This window comes from Clytia hemisphaerica, unplaced genomic scaffold, assembly GCF_902728285.1.
Source record: "Clytia hemisphaerica strain Z4C2 unplaced genomic scaffold, Clytia hemisphaerica genome assembly, whole genome shotgun sequence".
Taxonomy (NCBI): domain Eukaryota; kingdom Metazoa; phylum Cnidaria; class Hydrozoa; order Leptothecata; family Clytiidae; genus Clytia; species Clytia hemisphaerica.
This window is the reverse complement of record NW_027103286.1, coordinates 2,894,585-2,913,469: the sequence shown is the minus strand read 5'-3', so window position 1 is coordinate 2,913,469 and position 18,885 is coordinate 2,894,585. Positions and strand designations below refer to the sequence as shown.

Sequence of the window (18,885 nt, the reverse complement as noted above, 5' to 3'; positions counted from 1 at the left end):
AATTTTGTTATTTTTTTTACAATTTTTTACAATTTTATTAGGAAATTTTACTAAAATGGTTTGTTTTATCTACACAATAGTGAATATACTACACCCGTGGGTATTTTGGCTTTAGAATTTCAACATCTGGGTTTCACGGGTAGGTAAAAGGGCATTCCGATGTATTTTACACTTGTCGATTATTTCTTTGTCTCTTTTATGTATTTACCGATCTTGTATTTTTCATTCAGGGCCCAAATGAATTATGGCACATGGACGGATATGATAAGCTTAATCCTTATGGATTCGCAATACATGGCTGCATTGATGGGTAAATTTATTAGCGCAGTACGCAGTAAAAATTGTGTTCTTGGTAACATTTTTTATTTTAATGAAATCTGCTTTTCAAAATATGTTTAAAATATTCGAGTGGGAATTCACTGAGGAGAAATTTTCTGGGGGGTTCACCAGGTGGCAGTGTCTGCGGGGGGGGGGGGCTTCACCGGATGAGGGGATTTGCCAAGGGGAATTGTCAGGGAATCATACTAAAATACTGTATTTGAAGCAAAATGTCCAGAATTATTGCAAATTATTGATTTTATGAAATATTTGTGTGGATGTTGAGGATATTGGGTATCGAGGGATAAGGATAAGGGATCGATTAAAAGCCAAATGTCTAGATATATAGGGGCTGGCTGACTCACTTAGAAGGTAATTAAAAGAATTATGAGTGTCAAAGTTCAATAATTTCTAATAACAGTCAAATTACATAAATGTTAAGTTTGACGACCCCAAGGTAAATTTTTCTTGAAAAGCCTTTTGCGCACACCATACAATGGGGATTTTGAGATTGTTTTTATCTATTTTTAGAGAATTGAAGCATACTGGAGCAAGCTTCGGCCAACAGTGACGCAATACTGGATGAGTCATTTCAAGGTGATTAAACTTCCTCATAAGTTACGAAACTAAACCGTTTTGAGTCATTCTTTATAGTTTAGAACATATCTTGAGGATTCAAAAGGGAAACTTTTTAAAATTCTATTTGTGACGTTTCATTCGAAGTTTTTTATCTTGATCCACTAAGGTGTATTATTTATCATTCATAAAATAAGGACATTCTGGAGAGCTAGACGAAACAGACGATTTATTCAGGTAAAATCTTCAATGAATTATGTCTTTATTCTAACCGAATATGCTCAACTGAGTTAAATGAAACGAAAAATGTGCGTTTGAAATAAGCTAGACGAGTTAATGAATTTTACTCGTGAAATTGTTTTGCAAAGGAGTAAAATTGTTTGGGGAATTTCAGGGTCTTGGAAATCCAAGAAGTGCTAACAATACGTATTTTAAAGACCAGCATGCATGATTTAACTCTAAAGGCAACGAAATCGTGAAAATATTGTCAAACAAAAGTGGCATCGATTCCAGTAAACATTCAAAAAGTATTTATTCAACATTTTTTGAGTTTATTTTTTTAGAAATATTTCGCGGATAAGGCCTACTCAAATTTCTGTTGAGACTAGACTTCGCGGATTTTCGTGGATGACACCCAAATCTGTGAAATCCGCGAAATTTAATCCCCGCAGAAGTGGGGTGACTTTCCCAAAAAACCCTAGGAAAATGAAGGTTTTGGTACTTTTTCAGTGAAATTTCATAAAATGGGGGGAAATGCTATTGGGGGGATTTTTCCTAAAAAAATTTAAAATCACCCCCTTACAATTAAGCACAGAAGAGTAGTTAACAAACATTTTGATTACATAATTTTTGCCATGAATGATAAATAGGTTATCAGACATACGCGTACCTTATCATGGAATAGGGTGACAAATTGTCATGAAAATACGTAAAAACGGTAAATTTCGGCATATTTCTGGATATTCTCCCAGCCGAATTTCCGCAATAATTGGACTCAGAAAAAACAAATTATAAAATCTCAAGAAAATTAGAAAAACCACATTTCCCCCCCCCCCTAACAACCGGTAATTTTTTTTTGAAAATCGGGCTGCGTCAAATTTTGGGCATTGCCATGTAAAAAAAGTCCTGAGATAAGCTCGAGCATAAGAACTGACACCACCTGTGATAGATGCAAAACGAAAAAAAATTATGAAAAAGAAATTGAACGAGGAAGAGTACTTGTAATTTAATTTTATGTCAATAAAATAACCTAATATATCATTAAAAAACTAATGGTGCATCATAAAGCATAAAAGTAGATCTTGCACAAGTGATTACGAAAATTTATGTTCTTTCGCTCTCTCGCATACCTTCAGGGAATAAATTAATGCGGAATTAATTGATGCGAATTTGGCCATTTTTCGCAAAATTAAATTTCGCAAAACTTTAAAATTTCGGTCGTTTGCATTAGTAAATTCGCATTTTTTTCTCTAAAATATTGCTGATTTTAGAGAAAAAATATTCAATTTCTAGACTCAAAGGCAAAGTCACTTGTATTTCCATATTTGAAATTATTTAAAACGTAATAAGCGCCTAAAGTAGTTGCTTGAATGCATTAAAGATCCTTCCATAAAAACCAATAGCGCTCCGCAATGCATACGTCATAATTATTACTTTTCACTTTTTTTGACATTTGTACGAGTTGCAATCCCACAATTCAACGCGGCTCAATTAAAGATACATGCAAGTTGTTATATACGTTATATATGGAACTCGCACAAACACATCGAGAGTAATGATTATGTCAAAAATAAAGTATATTTTTAGATTCAGCGCGATGCGCTATTGAAGCTTTCTCTCGCATTAATAAATTCCGCAATAGCTGACCCAAGTCGCATTATTTTTTTCCCGCAAAACATAAATTTCTTTGGGGGTCACCCGCATTAATAAATTCCGCATTAATTTATTCCCTTAAGGTAGGTGCCAATTCTTCTCAAAACTTTTGATGAAGACAATCAAATAAAACAAAATGTCAAACCCCACCGAATGTTATCAGGATGGGATATAATGGACAATGAAATGATCCATTACGACAGGAAAGTCGTATCGAGCATAGGAATAAATGATAAATTTTGAAAAAAATAAGACATAAATCAGCATACAATAACATAAATACGAAAATAAAAATAGAACTTTGTGATGTTAGGAGCCATAAGGGATTTGGTGTCAACATTGTTGTCAAGGGAACACAATTTCAATGAGCTCTTACGATTTTCTAAAAAGTTTTACCAAATGTTAATTCCTTTAGCAAAACAGTAAAACTAATGACAAAGCTCAAAATAATATTTCATTTATCACAGTCCAATAAAAAGGCCTAACAAAATGTTAACAAAAGAAAGAGTGTAAAAGTCAAAATATTCTTGTAAAAACCTCTTTGCTATAAATATTAAGGAAATAAAGATAAACAATGTAAGAAATAAAGAGTCAATAATTACTGTCACACCTCAAAAACATAGGAAACAGAATGTTACCAATTTGAAAACGTCAAAATGTGAAAATTAGAGTTTTACAAATGAAATTGATACAAGTTTTAACGCATGTTCCAAGTAAAAATCAATTTGAGGATCCTAACCAAGTTTGACAATAATGACCCCATTTTCGTTATCTATTCATCCAAACCCTAATCGCTAGGGTAACTACAAACAAACTAAGAAAATACAGAAATACCCCTGTAAAACATTTACTTCAGACAGTATATTGTCAACAAAAGAACAGAATAAATAAATCGTGAAAGATGACGGTAGAGCTCGATCCTAATCGTCGTGAAGTCTCCAGGATAACTTGTTGCTTAAAACTGAAAGAAATTCTTGCCTAAATCTCATGAAACTCGTGACCATTCTTGGCAGAGTTAGGATTTTAAAACATGTCGAAGATTTAGGTGCAAAATAGGTTGCTTCTACAAAGTTAACTTTAAGCTTTTCTCCTTCGACGAGTGATGACGTCCCAGTCGTGAATCTAACAAACGATGCTAGTTCATCTTCACTAACACTTTCTATAAAACGATGTAGATGTGTGGTGATTTTGCCATCGAGGACACAGTGCTCATTAGAGTCTAGTGTTTTAATGATTGATTTTGCACAAGGTTTCGTCGACAGCAAGCAAATGTCGAACATTTCTGGTGTGAGCTTTTTCCAGAAAAGACCCATACTTTCGACCATTGTTTTGAAAGCAAAAAATGGCTGTTTTATCAAAAGTCGGTTAGCAGTTTCTCTACATAATCTGAATATGTTTTCACTGGTAGGCTTTTGAAAACATCTAGCTTCACTTAGAATGTTTGTGATAGATTGAACACTATCTACCTTTCCATCGGCAAAATCATTAATAGTTTTGCGTTCGTTCGCTGGCAGGTAGTTTAGAAAACTACGTACAAGGTCTTCATCATCTAGATTTCCAAACAATTCAAATTTCATTGCGCAGTGTGCTATCTTGAATGGATATAGACCATGAAGCAAATAGGCATGCGTTATTACCTTTCCAATAACCTCTAAATCAGTTTCATCCATGTCGATAGTTGGAATTTTCTCGTTATCACCGTCCATCTTCGTGTAGAGCTCTCCAAAAAAAGCTGCAAAAACATCTCTACTAACACCATCACCTTCACCTGATTCGTCATTAAACTCAATTACTACATTCTTCGTTGTTATACCTCTTTTTCTGTAAAGCTTCAACATATCGTTGTAACTGTTCTCTCGCGAGACAAACTCAAAGTTTGTTCCATTGTCAATTGACAAGCACTCTCTTTCGGTTTTTCTTAGGCTTTCCAACTCTTCTTTGGAACAAACAACCTTATTCCCTGCAGGTAAGAACTCACCAAATCCCACTTCTCCGGATTCGGACAAATTCATTGCTTCTTCGATAGGTTTAACATTGTAAACACCTGACGTTGCAATAGAATCAGGGAAGTGTACCTTACAATCATAATCAACAATTTGGAAGAACTCAGGATCCATGGACATGGAACCAACCCAATGGTAAACATCAGCCATTCTTGAATTATTGAAAAATAATCTTGATTTGGTTCCTGAAAATGGAAAAGTAAATCTAATTAACATGACAATATAGACTAAATTTAAAATTAAAACCTTACAGATCAGCTAGGTAAAGGTTTCTGTCAAATAGTAACAATTATGTTATATATCATTCTATAAAAAGGCATAGGCTCTGAATTAAACAAGAAACATGCTGAATGGACCTACCAGATGTAAGGGAATAAATTAATGTTTAATGTGAGAAGAAATTAATGCGGAATTAATTAAATTCCACAAAACTTGAAAATTTTGGTCGTTCTGGGTCGTTTGCATTAATAAGTTCTGCATTTTTTCTAAAATATTGCTGGTGGAAGTGCAAAAAGGTGTAAAGCCTAAATATTCACTTTCTGGACTCTCTAGGGCGTAAATAAAACACTTGTATGTATTCCCATTTGACCTTATTCTGCTACCTTAAAGAAAGAAATTTTGGCGGGCATTTAATTTGGCGGATATCTGAAAAAGTTTTTTCAGAGGAAATTAATTAATTTGGCGGTTAATTGAAAAATTAAATTTGGCGGGAATTTAATTTGGCGGATGACAGAAAAAAATAAATTTTGCGGGAACTTAATTTGGCGGATTTTGACCAAATCTGCCAAATTAAGTTCCCGCCAAAATTATTTCTTGTAAGGTGCTTAATAAATGCCAAAACCAGTTGCTAGAATGCAATAAAGAAAAGGAAAAAATCATTTGAAACTCTATTTCACATTAATTGATTTCACAAAATCCCTAATATGGGACTTTTCGCATTAATTTATTACGCAAAACATCAAATTTTTTGGGGGTTGCACGCATTAATTAATTCTACACTAATTTATTCTCGCATGAATATATTCCCCTTAACGTAGTCCGAATCATGCTGAATGAAGATGAAAATGTTCAAACGAAAAAAAACAAAAAAAACAAACAACAACAGCATAACATAAAGATAAGTAAACTTGAAAACATGATAAAACTTGTTTCAGTTGGCTCTCCAATGTTTTAGGGTTTTAGAGGTAAGCAGCCCCATATAAAAATATATATTTTTGAAAATGAAACCATGCTAAGGGTTGGGCACAATCTATTTCCCCAAATAAGAAAATCTGATTTTTACCGCCAAAAGAAATTGCCGAAAAAAACTGCTTGATTCACTTTTAAGAGCATCTTGCCCTATCTTTATGCAAAAATCAGAAAAGACTAATGAGCCAATCCTGAGAAAAGCTGATAACAGACAAACGGACGAACGAACAAAGATTAAAATTTAAAGGACCTTTCAGGTAAGTCCAAAAAATTTTAGATTTGTCGACCAAATGTATTGTCGAACAAGTGCAGAATCCCCCCTTTTTCATACTCCAAATTGGAAGTAAAAAAGAAGTATGTTGTACTTCTTTATTTCAGTAATATTTTTGACATACCTTAATCATACTACACTTTTGAAGTACAAAATAAGTATACCCATGTTATACTACGTGCAACAGAAGTATTGAATAAGTATGCTTGTAATAAACTTAAAGTATAGTTTATGACATGAAAATTTGGTTAAGCTAAAGAGAATTTTCCAAGTTCAATTATTTTTGTATTCAATCTAATGTCATCAAAATTTGCTCAATTCATAAAGCAGCATTGTCATTGAAATTAAGTTTCAGGGATTCTACTTAAAATCTGTCCCGCTCACTCTTCAATAAAACCAATTAAACTAAGAAAAATGATGAAAATCAGTATAGGCAAATAAAATAAACACTTGCCTTACATAACTATGTACAAATATAACATTAACGAAGCTCTTCTCTTTATTCCTGTTGAAAGTAAGAAAAAATCAAAGCGTGCGCCTGCATATCTGTAGTGTTTTTTTCTCCATAATAAAGCAATTGAAATTATACATCTTCCTTCTATTCTAAAGCACCCTGCTATCGTATCTCTTTTACCAAACAAAATCCGCAATGAAGAAAATAGACCAGTTGTGACATATGAATTAGGTAACACAATAAGAAATAAAATCTTGATTCCATTTTCATTGATGATGATGTTTCTTTTCCCCTTGATTCAGACCCATGTGATTGTTGTAACTCTCCATTTTCTGACAAGTTCCATAAACATGTTATCACTGGTGATTTGGGTGTTGTCGAGAATGACAAACTCAGAAAACTTTTAGCCAAGGGTCCCAACTATAGAGAACCTAGAACTATAAATTTTGATAGAGCCTTGGAAGAGATTCTTTGAAGCCTGGATGATTGTATAACTAACATTGAAGCAAAATCTGCTATTAAAAAGTCAACCTTGAATGAGTGGAAAGAAGCAATTATGTCAAAAGTAAGAGATACAATCAACATTTGGAAACCTAAAACTAAAGTTTTCAAAACTAGTTCTGTGCTTAAAGATCAAAATGTACAGCAATATCTTGAATCCTTCCATCGTAAATACGTCATAGTGACGATAGATAAAGCTTCCAAAAACTTTGCCTTTATTTGTAAGAATTTCTATGTCGCCAAACTCATTGCTGAGGTTTCAGGCAATAATATATACTTGCCTAGTGACATAGACTTCAATACCATCATCAATACAAATGAGGAAATATGTAAGCGCTTTGGTTTAGGATTGATAGAAAAATGAAAACTCTTCCCATCATGTATTGGGTGCCAAAAATGCATAAAAATCCTATTGGTTTCAGATTTATTGTAGCCTCTAAAACTTGTTGCACCAAACCATTGACCGCAGTTGTTTCAAATGTTTTTAAAGTTCTTTACAAACATGTTGAAAGTTTTCACAGAAAATCAAGATTCTTTTCTGGGTTTAGCAAATTTTGGGCGGTTCAAAATTCTTCACCGGTTATTGAACATCTAAATCGGATAAATGCTAAGAAAAAAGCACAAGGAACTTCTACTTTCGATTTTGCTACACTTTATACCACTCTTCCTCATGAATGAATTACTTGTAAAAACTTTAACAGATATCAATAATTTCGTTTTTGATGGGGCCTGTCGCAATAAACTTGGATTTTCTGCAAATTCAGTCTATTGGACTATTGGACAGCAAAAGTAAAAGATAACAGATTTTCTGCCCAGAATTTCAGAACTTTTCAAACGCATGCCCCGGGGGGGGGAGGGGGAGGGGGAGGGGCACTGGGTTTGCGGACTGACGGTATGTGCGGGCCAAAAATTGGCTTTTGAAATTGCAACCTTACAGTGCAGCAAAAATGAGTGAAAATTATATCCTTAGAGTGCATTTCTCCCCAAATTTTTCGATCCCTTTCGTGCCAAAAATGGTCAAAACTATAGCATTTCTGGTCAAAATTCTAGCATTTTTGGTCAAAATATCTAGATTTTTCAAGAATTTTCTGAAATTTTTACCCTTACAGTGCATCTCTAGTTTTTCCGACCCTTACAGTGCATTTTGAACATATTGGAAAAGGTACCCTTAGGACCGCACATACACGTTTGTCCTTTTGCCCAGCTTGGGGGGGAGGCGCATGCCCAATCAGGGAGCTGAAAGATCTTTCTTGCGAAAACAAATTGTAAAGTGTTTTGATAGATTTCCAGAGACTTTTATGAAATTTGGAGAATCTTTAAATGATTTTTTAGCGCAACTGCATTTTTGAAAAATTGAACCATTTTTTTATATTATATTATTTTACTTTTTTATTAAATTCTCTTTAAAGGGACCCTGTATATTATCATAGCTAGGATACCATCTTGTATTACGGTATATTATATATTAGTATGTTAGACCACGGAAACAATAACATTAGCACTCAACTTATACACGAGTGGCTGTCTTAGTTTATTCATCCTATACATGGTGTCAGAAGTTGTAAAAGAATCACGCTGGTAAGCCAATACAAGTTGAATTTTGTTCTACGAACACTGCTCAACGTACCGTATTGCTCTTGGTCGATGAAAACAATATTTTACAAACATTCAACATCCCATTATTTCTCTATACCTTCAAACAAACTTTCTTTGATACACAAACGTATCTTGTTTACAGCGAGTGGTTTATCGAACTCACGTTACGTATAAATAACAATCACATTACGTCCATTTATTAACTCGACACATCGCAAGTGAACATCTTATACCTTCGATATTTGCACCACATTTACGAACATAGAACACTTTGATCATAACAATCCGTGGTCAAACCGCCATTATGTACCAAAACGAATCTCCCGACGCACCCACCGCCCCAACGCAACCGCCATCGGGCGACCCCCTGTTACTTATAGCAAACATGGCCATGCAACAACAAATGGCCGCCCTCATTTCCCAGTTAACACCATCCGCAACAAACTCGCCGAACCGCGTAGGCCGCGCCAAGCTCGAACGCCCTACAATCGAGGCGGACTGCACCGACAACCGTTGGATAATTTTCCGTGATGCTTGGTCCCGCTACAAGGAGATGGCATCGCTAACGTCCGCTACCGAAATACGAAATGAGCTACGATCAGCTTGTTCTCCAAAAATCAACGAGATGCTTTTCAACTTTGTCGGACCAGACACTTTGAATACCTGTTCTGAGGAAGACCTAATGGACTTTATGAAATCTGTCGCGGTGAAAACCATACATCCTGAGGTGTATCGTCAGCAGTTCTTCACGCTTCGCCAAACAGACTGTGAGAGTATTACTAACTTTATCTCTCGACTAAAGGCCCAGGCTATGTTATGTGCATTCACCACCAAAGGGTCATGTAACCAAAACACTTGCATGGCATCCTTCGCAGAGGACATGGTGAAATCTCAACTCATCCAGGGGGGGGGGGTCATGCAGTTATTATATAAACACTATGACACTTACTACCGTGGTGGTATATAAACCAAAATTTGGGAAAACAGTTACTCCACCAGTGGACTAACTGCAACATGGGTGGTGCCTTAACATGAAATTTGGAAAATCAGTTATTATTTTGTGGAGTAACTGTTAAAATTTTAGCTTATTTCTGCAAAGATTGTGAAAATTTTTCTTATAAAAAATAGAAAATTTTTTTTCTGTCCTAATAACCTTATAGATACTCATAGTTCCAGCTGACAGTTCTCCTTGATAATAAGTGTATCCAGCAGCAGGTGTATCTGAGTTTATTTTTCATAGTTTCTATTCCAAAACATTGTATTTACACAGGTTTGTTCAGGTTTTTACCAATACTTCCATCAGGTGTTGTTTTCCTCTTCCATGTCAATCAAAAACAGACAGATTTTTTTCAATCAATGTGAAGTGTTTTTAATTGAACTAACAATTGATGTGTACAGTTTTAATAAAGACATTTTCTACTATATTTATATTTAGAATTTTTGTTAGAAATTTAATTCAATGTTTTGAAAAGTACTGTATTGAAGTTCTCAAAGTTATATCGCTTGAGTAGGTTTGAATGTTTTGGGAGTTGGGAAAATGTTAAAAGTAATTATTTATGAATTTGATTAATGGAGATTATATGTACCTTTGTTTTTTTAGAAATAATTAGAAAGAAACAGATATAAAATGGATAGAGTAGAAAATGCAACAGATAAAGATTTAGCAGTATCTGACAGTGACAAGGAGAATGAAAACTCAGAAGAAATTGTTAATAAATGCAGCTTTTGTGAAAAAACTTTTCATGGAGCTGGTCATAACAGAACTAATTTTGAGCGTCATGTTGAGTCTTGCAAAGGAAAGGGGAAAAAACGAACAAACAAATCGAAACCACTTAATAATATAAGAACAAAGTCTATCAAATCTTTCTTTCTCCAAAAGAATTCATCTGGATCTGCAGAAAAATTTCCTTCAGAAGAATTTAATTCGATTGACAATTTTTCTGATAATGATATTGATCTAACCTCTGAAAATACTAACAATGATAATGATACTGTGTTACAAGACTATGAAATGGATCAGAATGTTCAGCCTATTGGAGGGAGTCCAAATATACCGGATGCTATGAATATAAATGCAGTATCTGTCTCAACTAATGCTTCTATAAAGAAATGTTTTGGTTATGTTCCTGCTTTAGCTGGTGAGATTTACTCAAATTTCCCTTTTCAGTTGCTAAGCACCACTTTAAATGACATTGTTTTTGAGAATGGTGCTTTTCATGCCAAGGAATGCGTAGGAAAAAACTATATTCTTCACATATCCTATCCATTCGACGTCAGAACAAACAAAGAATGCTTGGATTTGAAAAATCACAATATATTTCAATCTTGGGTGACAAGCTCGAATGACATGGACAAACATACCACCACAGCTAAATCCATATATTTAACTCATGAACAAATGTGTAAGCGCGTAGTGAAGATGGGAAATTCCTTGAACAATTACAAATTGAAGTTTGTATCAGCAACAAGAAAATTGAATACTTTGAATAAGTCATTGGAGTTGCATAAGCGGTTCATGTTATTGGTAAAAGACAATTCAATTCCAAAGTTGCATGAAATTGTCAAGGTATCTCTTTCTTAATTGAATGATATTTCAAAGTTTTTGTAAAAATTAACAATTAGTGGGTGAGTGGGTTTCAAAAATCTAATGAACGGAAATACAAGCTTAAAATGAATGGCTAGGAATTATTAAGAATTTATCGTGATTGCAGTTATTGTGGTTGAATTTAAATCAATTTCTGTCTTCCATTTTTAAGGTTGCAATGAATCGCCGTAGAGGGTTACAATACACCATAAATAAAATCATTGATGCTATTGACGGTGTTTATAACCCGCACTCATCAGAAGATGATAAAGATCTTGCTTTCCTTATCCTTCAATATGGTGGCCCCTCCCTTTTGGATATTGTGCACAAGGCACTCAAATTCCCATCTACCAGCACTGCCTATCTTTTATTACAAGGGTCCACTAGTATGATAAAGTCTTCAATCAATACTGACCCTCATGAATTCATAAAACATATTGTTGTTGACCCTGGCAAGCCCAAGTATGGATATATGCTCAAGATTGATGAGACTTTTCTAGAGCCCAAAGTCAGGTTAAAATGTTTTCAATATTTTTTTCTACAGTTCCAGACAGTTCTAAAAAACAAACTTAGAAATATTATCTATTATAATATCATATCATCTCAATCTTTCAATATGACGGCAAATACGGCTTTACTTTTGTTGTTCTCAGCTGTTACTTATGTTAGCAGATGTTTTTTTTTCTTCTATACTAAAGGTTTTGTTTGCTTGACTAAAAATATGACCAATAAAATTAAACATTCTCTTTTCTTGACATTAGGTGGAATCCGAAAGACGATTCACTTTACGGAATTTGCTACGAGCATGGCCGTGAAGTAAACATGAATTTCGAATCATATCAACACGTTCAAGAGCTTTCAAATCAGGTCAAGGATGGAAAATTACATGTTCCAAAGGAGACAATGGTCATTGTCTGCAGCAACAACACAGTAAAAGCTAGAGTCCAGGTGGTAGCAGCTTTACCCACCTGCTCCAAGAATGAGATTGAATATCAAAAACATATAGTTTTGACAATTTCAACAGAGTTCTTCAAAGTTCATAAAGTACCACTCCTAAACTGGGCAACAGATGGTGATGCCACCAGACGCATGTTGTTTGATCAATTGATGTGCTACGATTTACCACCAACATCACCAATCTATGACACAATCAGTAAACTCAAGCTGGTTGATATGAAAGTTGGTCCACACGACGAAACTGTTAACTTTGACCATAAGCACATTGCAAAACGTATCAGAGGAAATATCACCAACAATAACTTTCGCATAGGTATTATCAATTTGTGGATCATGTTTTAACTAACATTTTTCTGTTGATATTTGTTATGCTAAGTCTGAGAAAAAAGTTTAAACCTGATTCAACTGTATTCTTCAATTATATTCAAATTCTAATGTGGCTCTCCGCATTTCGTTCTATTTTCTATTTCAAAAGCTTTTGAAGCATATCTATCATTGCCATCATATACCATAATTCCTCTTGTTGTTTATTATTAGGTGATCGTACCATGTTGAGATCTGATGTTGAGAAGATATTGAGTCTAGCACCAAATGAAACCAAGTTTTCCAACTCAAGTTTGATATGCCCTAAGGACAAGCAAAACGTACCACTGGCAACAACACTACTTTTCCAGTTTGTAAAAGCAGTTCGTGATGTTGACACACTGAAAACAATCAACCTTCGAGTAGCTGATGTTTCTGAGGAACTTCATTTGCTGGGATTCATCATCGAAGCTGTTTTGGCATGTTATGCTACTCCAGACACAACAATTAAAAGTCAGCTTGAAAAGATTTCACTTGCTGCACATATCTTGTTAATCCTGAAAAGAGAGTTAAAATCATTCCTCAACAACCAATTATACCAAGACCTGCAAGCAACATTTTCAGATGCCTTCTTTTGTGCTACCAAATGGAAATATCACCATCCTGACGTTCCCTTTTTTATCATGCTGTGTAGCAATGATACAATTGAACGTTTTTTTGGAAACCTTCGACTGAAATACAAACAATCAGTTGTTGATAATTTGGAGTTGATCTATGCAACCAGATCAATTCAATTATGCACTGACATGATGTACAAGCACCCAAATTGGTTTGAAGAAAGCCAAAAGATCATGAAAAGGTTGTGTCTTGATTATTGCAGCCCTGGAAAATGGGACCTTGAGAACTTAGTTCTTAAAGATGTTCCAATTGTAGCTGTCTGGAATCAAGGAAGAGCGTTGGCAGAATACAAGTTTAATCAAATCCAGAAGTATCAAGGAGAAGTGTGTGATTTCAATATGATTGCTTCGTTGGGTTACACCCTTCTTTGTCCAAATGGAATTAAAATTGGGTTGACAGACACAGACACTTCTGAAGATGACAACATACATGTTAATGTTGGTGAGGGTAATACCATATTGGACGACACTGATATAGAAGATCGCCCTGCAACATCACTCATTGACATGATACCAGAAGAAACGACTCAAAAGCATGATGTTCAAACTGAGGTTTGTACTAATCCAGGTTGAGATAAAAACAGACTCAAAATAGGCTACATTACACTTTGATTCTGTTTGATTCTGTTTTTCTTTCCAACCAGTTCAGCTCAATGTGATTACTCAAGTACCCTGAAATACCTGGAATACTGTAGATTATATATTTACTCTGATTTACTCAGAATTTTATAGCCAATTTGTTTTGTTTCTCAGATTGATGGCTCTCGAGTATACAAAGCAACGATCGTAAAGAGCCTGTTCTCATCAAACCCTCTCTCAAAGGACAGACTCCGTAAAGTCAGGGGGATGACTAAGTTTACTGAAGATGGCCAAGAAGCAAGTGAAGCAATTGAGACATCAATAATGCCTGGGGATCCTATCCTTTTCAATGTCAAGGGTACCTTGAAGATTGTGAAGATATCTGTTTTGAAGAAGGCTACTCGCAAAGTGAAAATGGTATCTTGTGGTGATATTAGTAATGAAAATGTGTATGTAAAAGGTGCGGAGATGGGATTGGATAAAGATGCAGACTGTTACATCTGGAATGGGTCACTTGGTGAGGTGATTGAAACCACTGGACCATATTGCTATGCCATCCAACCTGATTTGAAAACAATTAAAGGAAAACTGATGTTTACTTTTGATAAGCAACTGATACTAGACTTGAATGTTGGTTTGACAATCCAAAACCCAAATCCAGGTATTACACATTACATCACTATCATATTGGTGGATATTTAGGATTTTAAAAATCTTCTTCTGTTCAAATGAAGTCAACTAATGAATGAATGAGGGATTAAAAGTTTTCTTCTTAGCTGTTTGTGTTGAGCCTTAAACTGCATCTGAGCTTATGTGCCATCATCACAAAAACATTAGCATAAACCTTTTAAATCTCTACTAAATTTAGGTTCATCAAGCAGCACAAGTAGCCATTCAAACCAGAATTCAAGTAGTGCCACTGGTGCCAGTGAAAATACCAACTCGTCAGTAAAGAAAGCCTCTTCAGAGAAAAAAGGTGCTCTCAAACATGTCGTTGAATGCTGCTTATGTAAAGAAAGGATTCCGCTAAGCAACATGAGAAAGCACATAGGCATCCACATTACCAAGAGCCACATCTCTGGTTGCAACATATGTGGATTCTGTGGGAGAACTGTATGTAACACAAACCTGACAAATTCATCAAAAAGAGGAAACGGTAAAAATATCTATTGGTATTTATTGATCATTTTTATATCTGTTCTAACCATTAACTTAATTCTCGTGGTCAGGTCTGGTTAGATTCTTAGGTATTTTTGAGGTAATATCTCTGAGTTTAATGTAGTGCTAAAAAATACTTTGACCTGCTTTAACAGGGCTTTGACAGATCTTTGATGTTAATTACTCATTTGTTTTAGAACAATACAATCAGATGACAACAAACTGTAAATATAACTCCTTCATCCAGAGGAAACCCGTTCATTCCCAACGAAACCCGTGCTCAAATCATGTTGTGCCCTGCCCTGTCTGCAAAGTGGCCATTTGGACTTATAATGCACGTGCCCATTATGAAGGAGTACATCCAACCCATGGTTATAATGACTCGGACTTTGTTTCACTTCAAGAACGGCAAAAAATGGCAAAAGCAGCAAAAATCAAAGCTACAAACACTTAAAATTTTGTGAAAACTAAAAGGACTTAGACCTGCTTATACCAGCTTTTTCTTATATATCCGATTTTTGTTTGTTGTAGACATCATTTTTGTTTTTACAGTTTTCTTAGTTCATATTTTTTCCTTACTTCTTTATTTACCAGTCGGGGTTACCAGTGCAAGAGACACCTACTACAGCTTATTAGAGTGTACATTGAAACATCTTGAAACATTGAGAATTTATTGAAACATTTGAAACATTTTAATACTATATTTCTGTTCTGTTAGTTAGGGGGAACACCCCAAGGGTTAATAGGTTGTGTTGTTTTTATTGTTTACATTTTACATAATGAAACTTTGCAAAAACTAATTCCACTTACCTTGCAAAAAACTATTTCACTATCCTTGGTAAAAGTCCTGTTTAGACCTGTTTAGATTATGCGAAACTTACATCAAATCATGCTGGCTCAACATGCTTATCGTCATTGTCCGTCTTTTGTTGGTTAAAGGGGTGGTGTATACCTTTTCAAGGTGTGAAATCAGTTACTCCACCGTGGAGTAACTGCAAGGGTGGTGGTGTCAGCGAGAAAGGTCAAAATTTGCAGTTACTCCACCTAGTGTCAGGGAGTAACTGCATGACCCCCCCCTGACTCATCGCTGGCCTCAGAAACGCATCCCACCAAAGCAAAATATTGTCCGAGATGGAAGTACTGAAAACTCTGGAGCAAGTTACTACCCGCCTCCTTGCCCTCGAATCGACCGAAAGGGCAACAACATCACTTCCGCCCACCAAGTGAAATCGCACCCATATCAGATCGCGATGCATACCGTCGTGAGAACAAAGGACCCGACCCTTCGAAATCGAAAAAATGCTCTGGATGTGGTCAAGCCCTTCACCCAAAAGGACGATCGTCGACCAACGGCGTGACGATTGACGATGAACCGACCTCACTGTTGTCATCTATTCGAGCCGAACAGTTATGACTAGAAGAACACACCAAACCCGAGCCACCACCCCTGATAAACGCCACCTTTAGCATAAACAAAAACGCATACCAGAAAATCCACCCTCATAAAAATTGGCCCAATCAACCAAAGAGAACCACCATTGAAGCGATAGCTGACACCGGGGCCCAGACATGTACGGCAGGAAGCGCTATACTTGACCGAATCGACGGAGCCCGATCATGGCTTTTAAAAACCAAACATAGACTTAAAGGGGTTAACAACCAACCCCTAGAAATCAAGGGTGTACTTCTTGTGACTATAGAGTGCCCCTCCGGCAAAACAAATGAAATTTTACAAGTATGTGACAATGTGAACAGTGTACATTTTTCACAGACAGCATTAAAGAAATTAAACATTATTCAGAAAAAACTTTCCAACGGCAGTATCCGCGATAAATGACGAACAACCAACCGAGATCAAAAACGAGAAAACTGATATCCCACCATGTGAATGCCCCAAAAGATCGCAATGCCCACCTACGCCAGAGAAAATCCCCTTCCCAGCGACAGAGGATCACACAGACTCACTAGAACAGTGGATAAAAGAACAATATGCAAGTAGTGCTTTCAACGTATGCCCGCATCAACCACTTCAAGCTATGACGGGAGAACCCTTAAAAGTATCGTTCATCCCAAACTATGAACCATCTGCCGCCCACAAACCCATCCCTGTGCCTCACCATTGGAAATATGAGGTCAAAAGCCAATTAGACGCAGATGTAGCCCTAGGGATCATTGAACCAGTACTACAAGGAACCCCCACGACTTGGTGTTCACGCATGATCGTCGTACCAAAGAAAGATGGCACCCCTCGACGAACTGTAGACCTCCAAAAAGCAAACAAGGTCACACATCGCGAAATCCATCACACACCCTCGCCATTCAATATCGTTAGTGGTATACCGTCGGAAAAGAAAAAGACAGTACTAGACGCATGGAACGGTTACCATAGTATGCCACTGTCGCCAGAGGCTCGAAACGCAACCACCTTTATTACTGAATGGGGTCGATATCGCTATTTGCGAGCCCTGCAAGGTTTCCACGCATCGAGCGACGGCTATACCAAGCGATTCGACGACATTACAACTGGTTTTTCCCGGGTGGCACGATGTATAGACGATTCGTTGCTCTGGGATGATGATATATCCAAGTCATTCTGGCACACAATCTCGTACATTGAACTGTGTAGTCGAAACGGTATAGTATTCAACCCAAAGAAGTTCCATTTCTGCAAGGATACTGTAGAATTCGCCGGCTTCGACATGACAACTGTTGGATTTAAACCGGCGGGAAGACTCATCGACAACATAAAGAACTTCCCATCACCCACTAGCATAACTGGGGTGAGGTCATGGTTTGGCTTAGTTAACCAAGTCGCGTATGCTTTCGCCCAAGCCCCTACTATGACACCTTTTCGAGAACTTTTAAATAAACTAGGCAAATTCTATTGAACTATTTTCCAGGAGTCCAAACGCAAAATAATTGATTCTATCGAGGAAGGTGTTCGGACATTCGAAGTTAACCGTCCCACATGGCTCGCAACGGACTGGAGCAAAACCGCTGTTGGATTCACCCTTGCTCAAAAATATTGCAACTGTATCGAGATAGACAATCCCTTTTGTGGTGAAAACCATTGGCGGACAAACTACTTTGGATCACGTTTTACTAAAGATTCAGAATCTCGTTATGCACCCATCGAAGGCGAGGCATTAGCTTTATGGTTTGGCCTTACCAATTGTCGTATGTTTGTTCTTGGCTGCCCGAAATTGATAGTCGCAGTCGACCACAAGCCACTAGTCCCCATTTTCAATGACCGTGAACTTGATAGATTTGAAAATCCGAGAGTTCAAGCATTCTGCGAACGCACGTTACCGTTCAAATTCAAGACGATAGCTATTCCAGGTGAAAAGAACTGTGGTCCGAACACACTATCCAGAGTTCCAGTAACCTTATCGCCTATCAATGAAACGAACGACCATGATGATATCGAGTTGTCAATATACGGTGTGCTAGAGGAAATGGAAAACAACGAAAATTTTCAATTGAAGAGAATTCGTCAACACACCACCAACGACGACGAATACAAAGAACTTTTAGACCTTCTTACAAACAGTGGTTTTACAGCCAACCGAAGAGAAACCCCAGAAAACCTATTGACTTTCTGGCCAATGCGAGATGAGCTTTACGTAATCAAGGACATCATCTTCGCAGCAGGACGACCACTAATACCCAAGAGTTTGAGGAACCAAATGCTCGAGGAATTACACATCGAGCATCAGGGTATAAACTCAATGAAAGCAAATGCACGGCAACGATTCTTTTGGCCGGGCATGCACAAATAGATCATCCAAATCAGACAAAACTGTCAGCGGTGTAATGAAACTGCGCCATCCCAACCGAGTACCCTTTTC

The 18,885-nt window shown here is 36.5% G+C and overlaps 1 protein-coding gene across 1 annotated transcript; it reads left to right on the top strand.

Annotated features, from left to right (window-relative positions):
- Nucleotides 1–17,736: 17,736 nt before the first annotated feature.
- Nucleotides 17,737–18,816, top strand: LOC136808526 (uncharacterized). Its single transcript, XM_067065057.1, has 2 exons — nt 17,737–17,817; nt 17,938–18,816. Exons 1-2 carry the CDS (start codon nt 17,737–17,739, stop codon nt 18,814–18,816), a joined length of 960 nt encoding a protein of 319 aa, XP_066921158.1.
- The last annotated feature ends 69 nt before the right edge of the window (nt 18,817–18,885 follow it).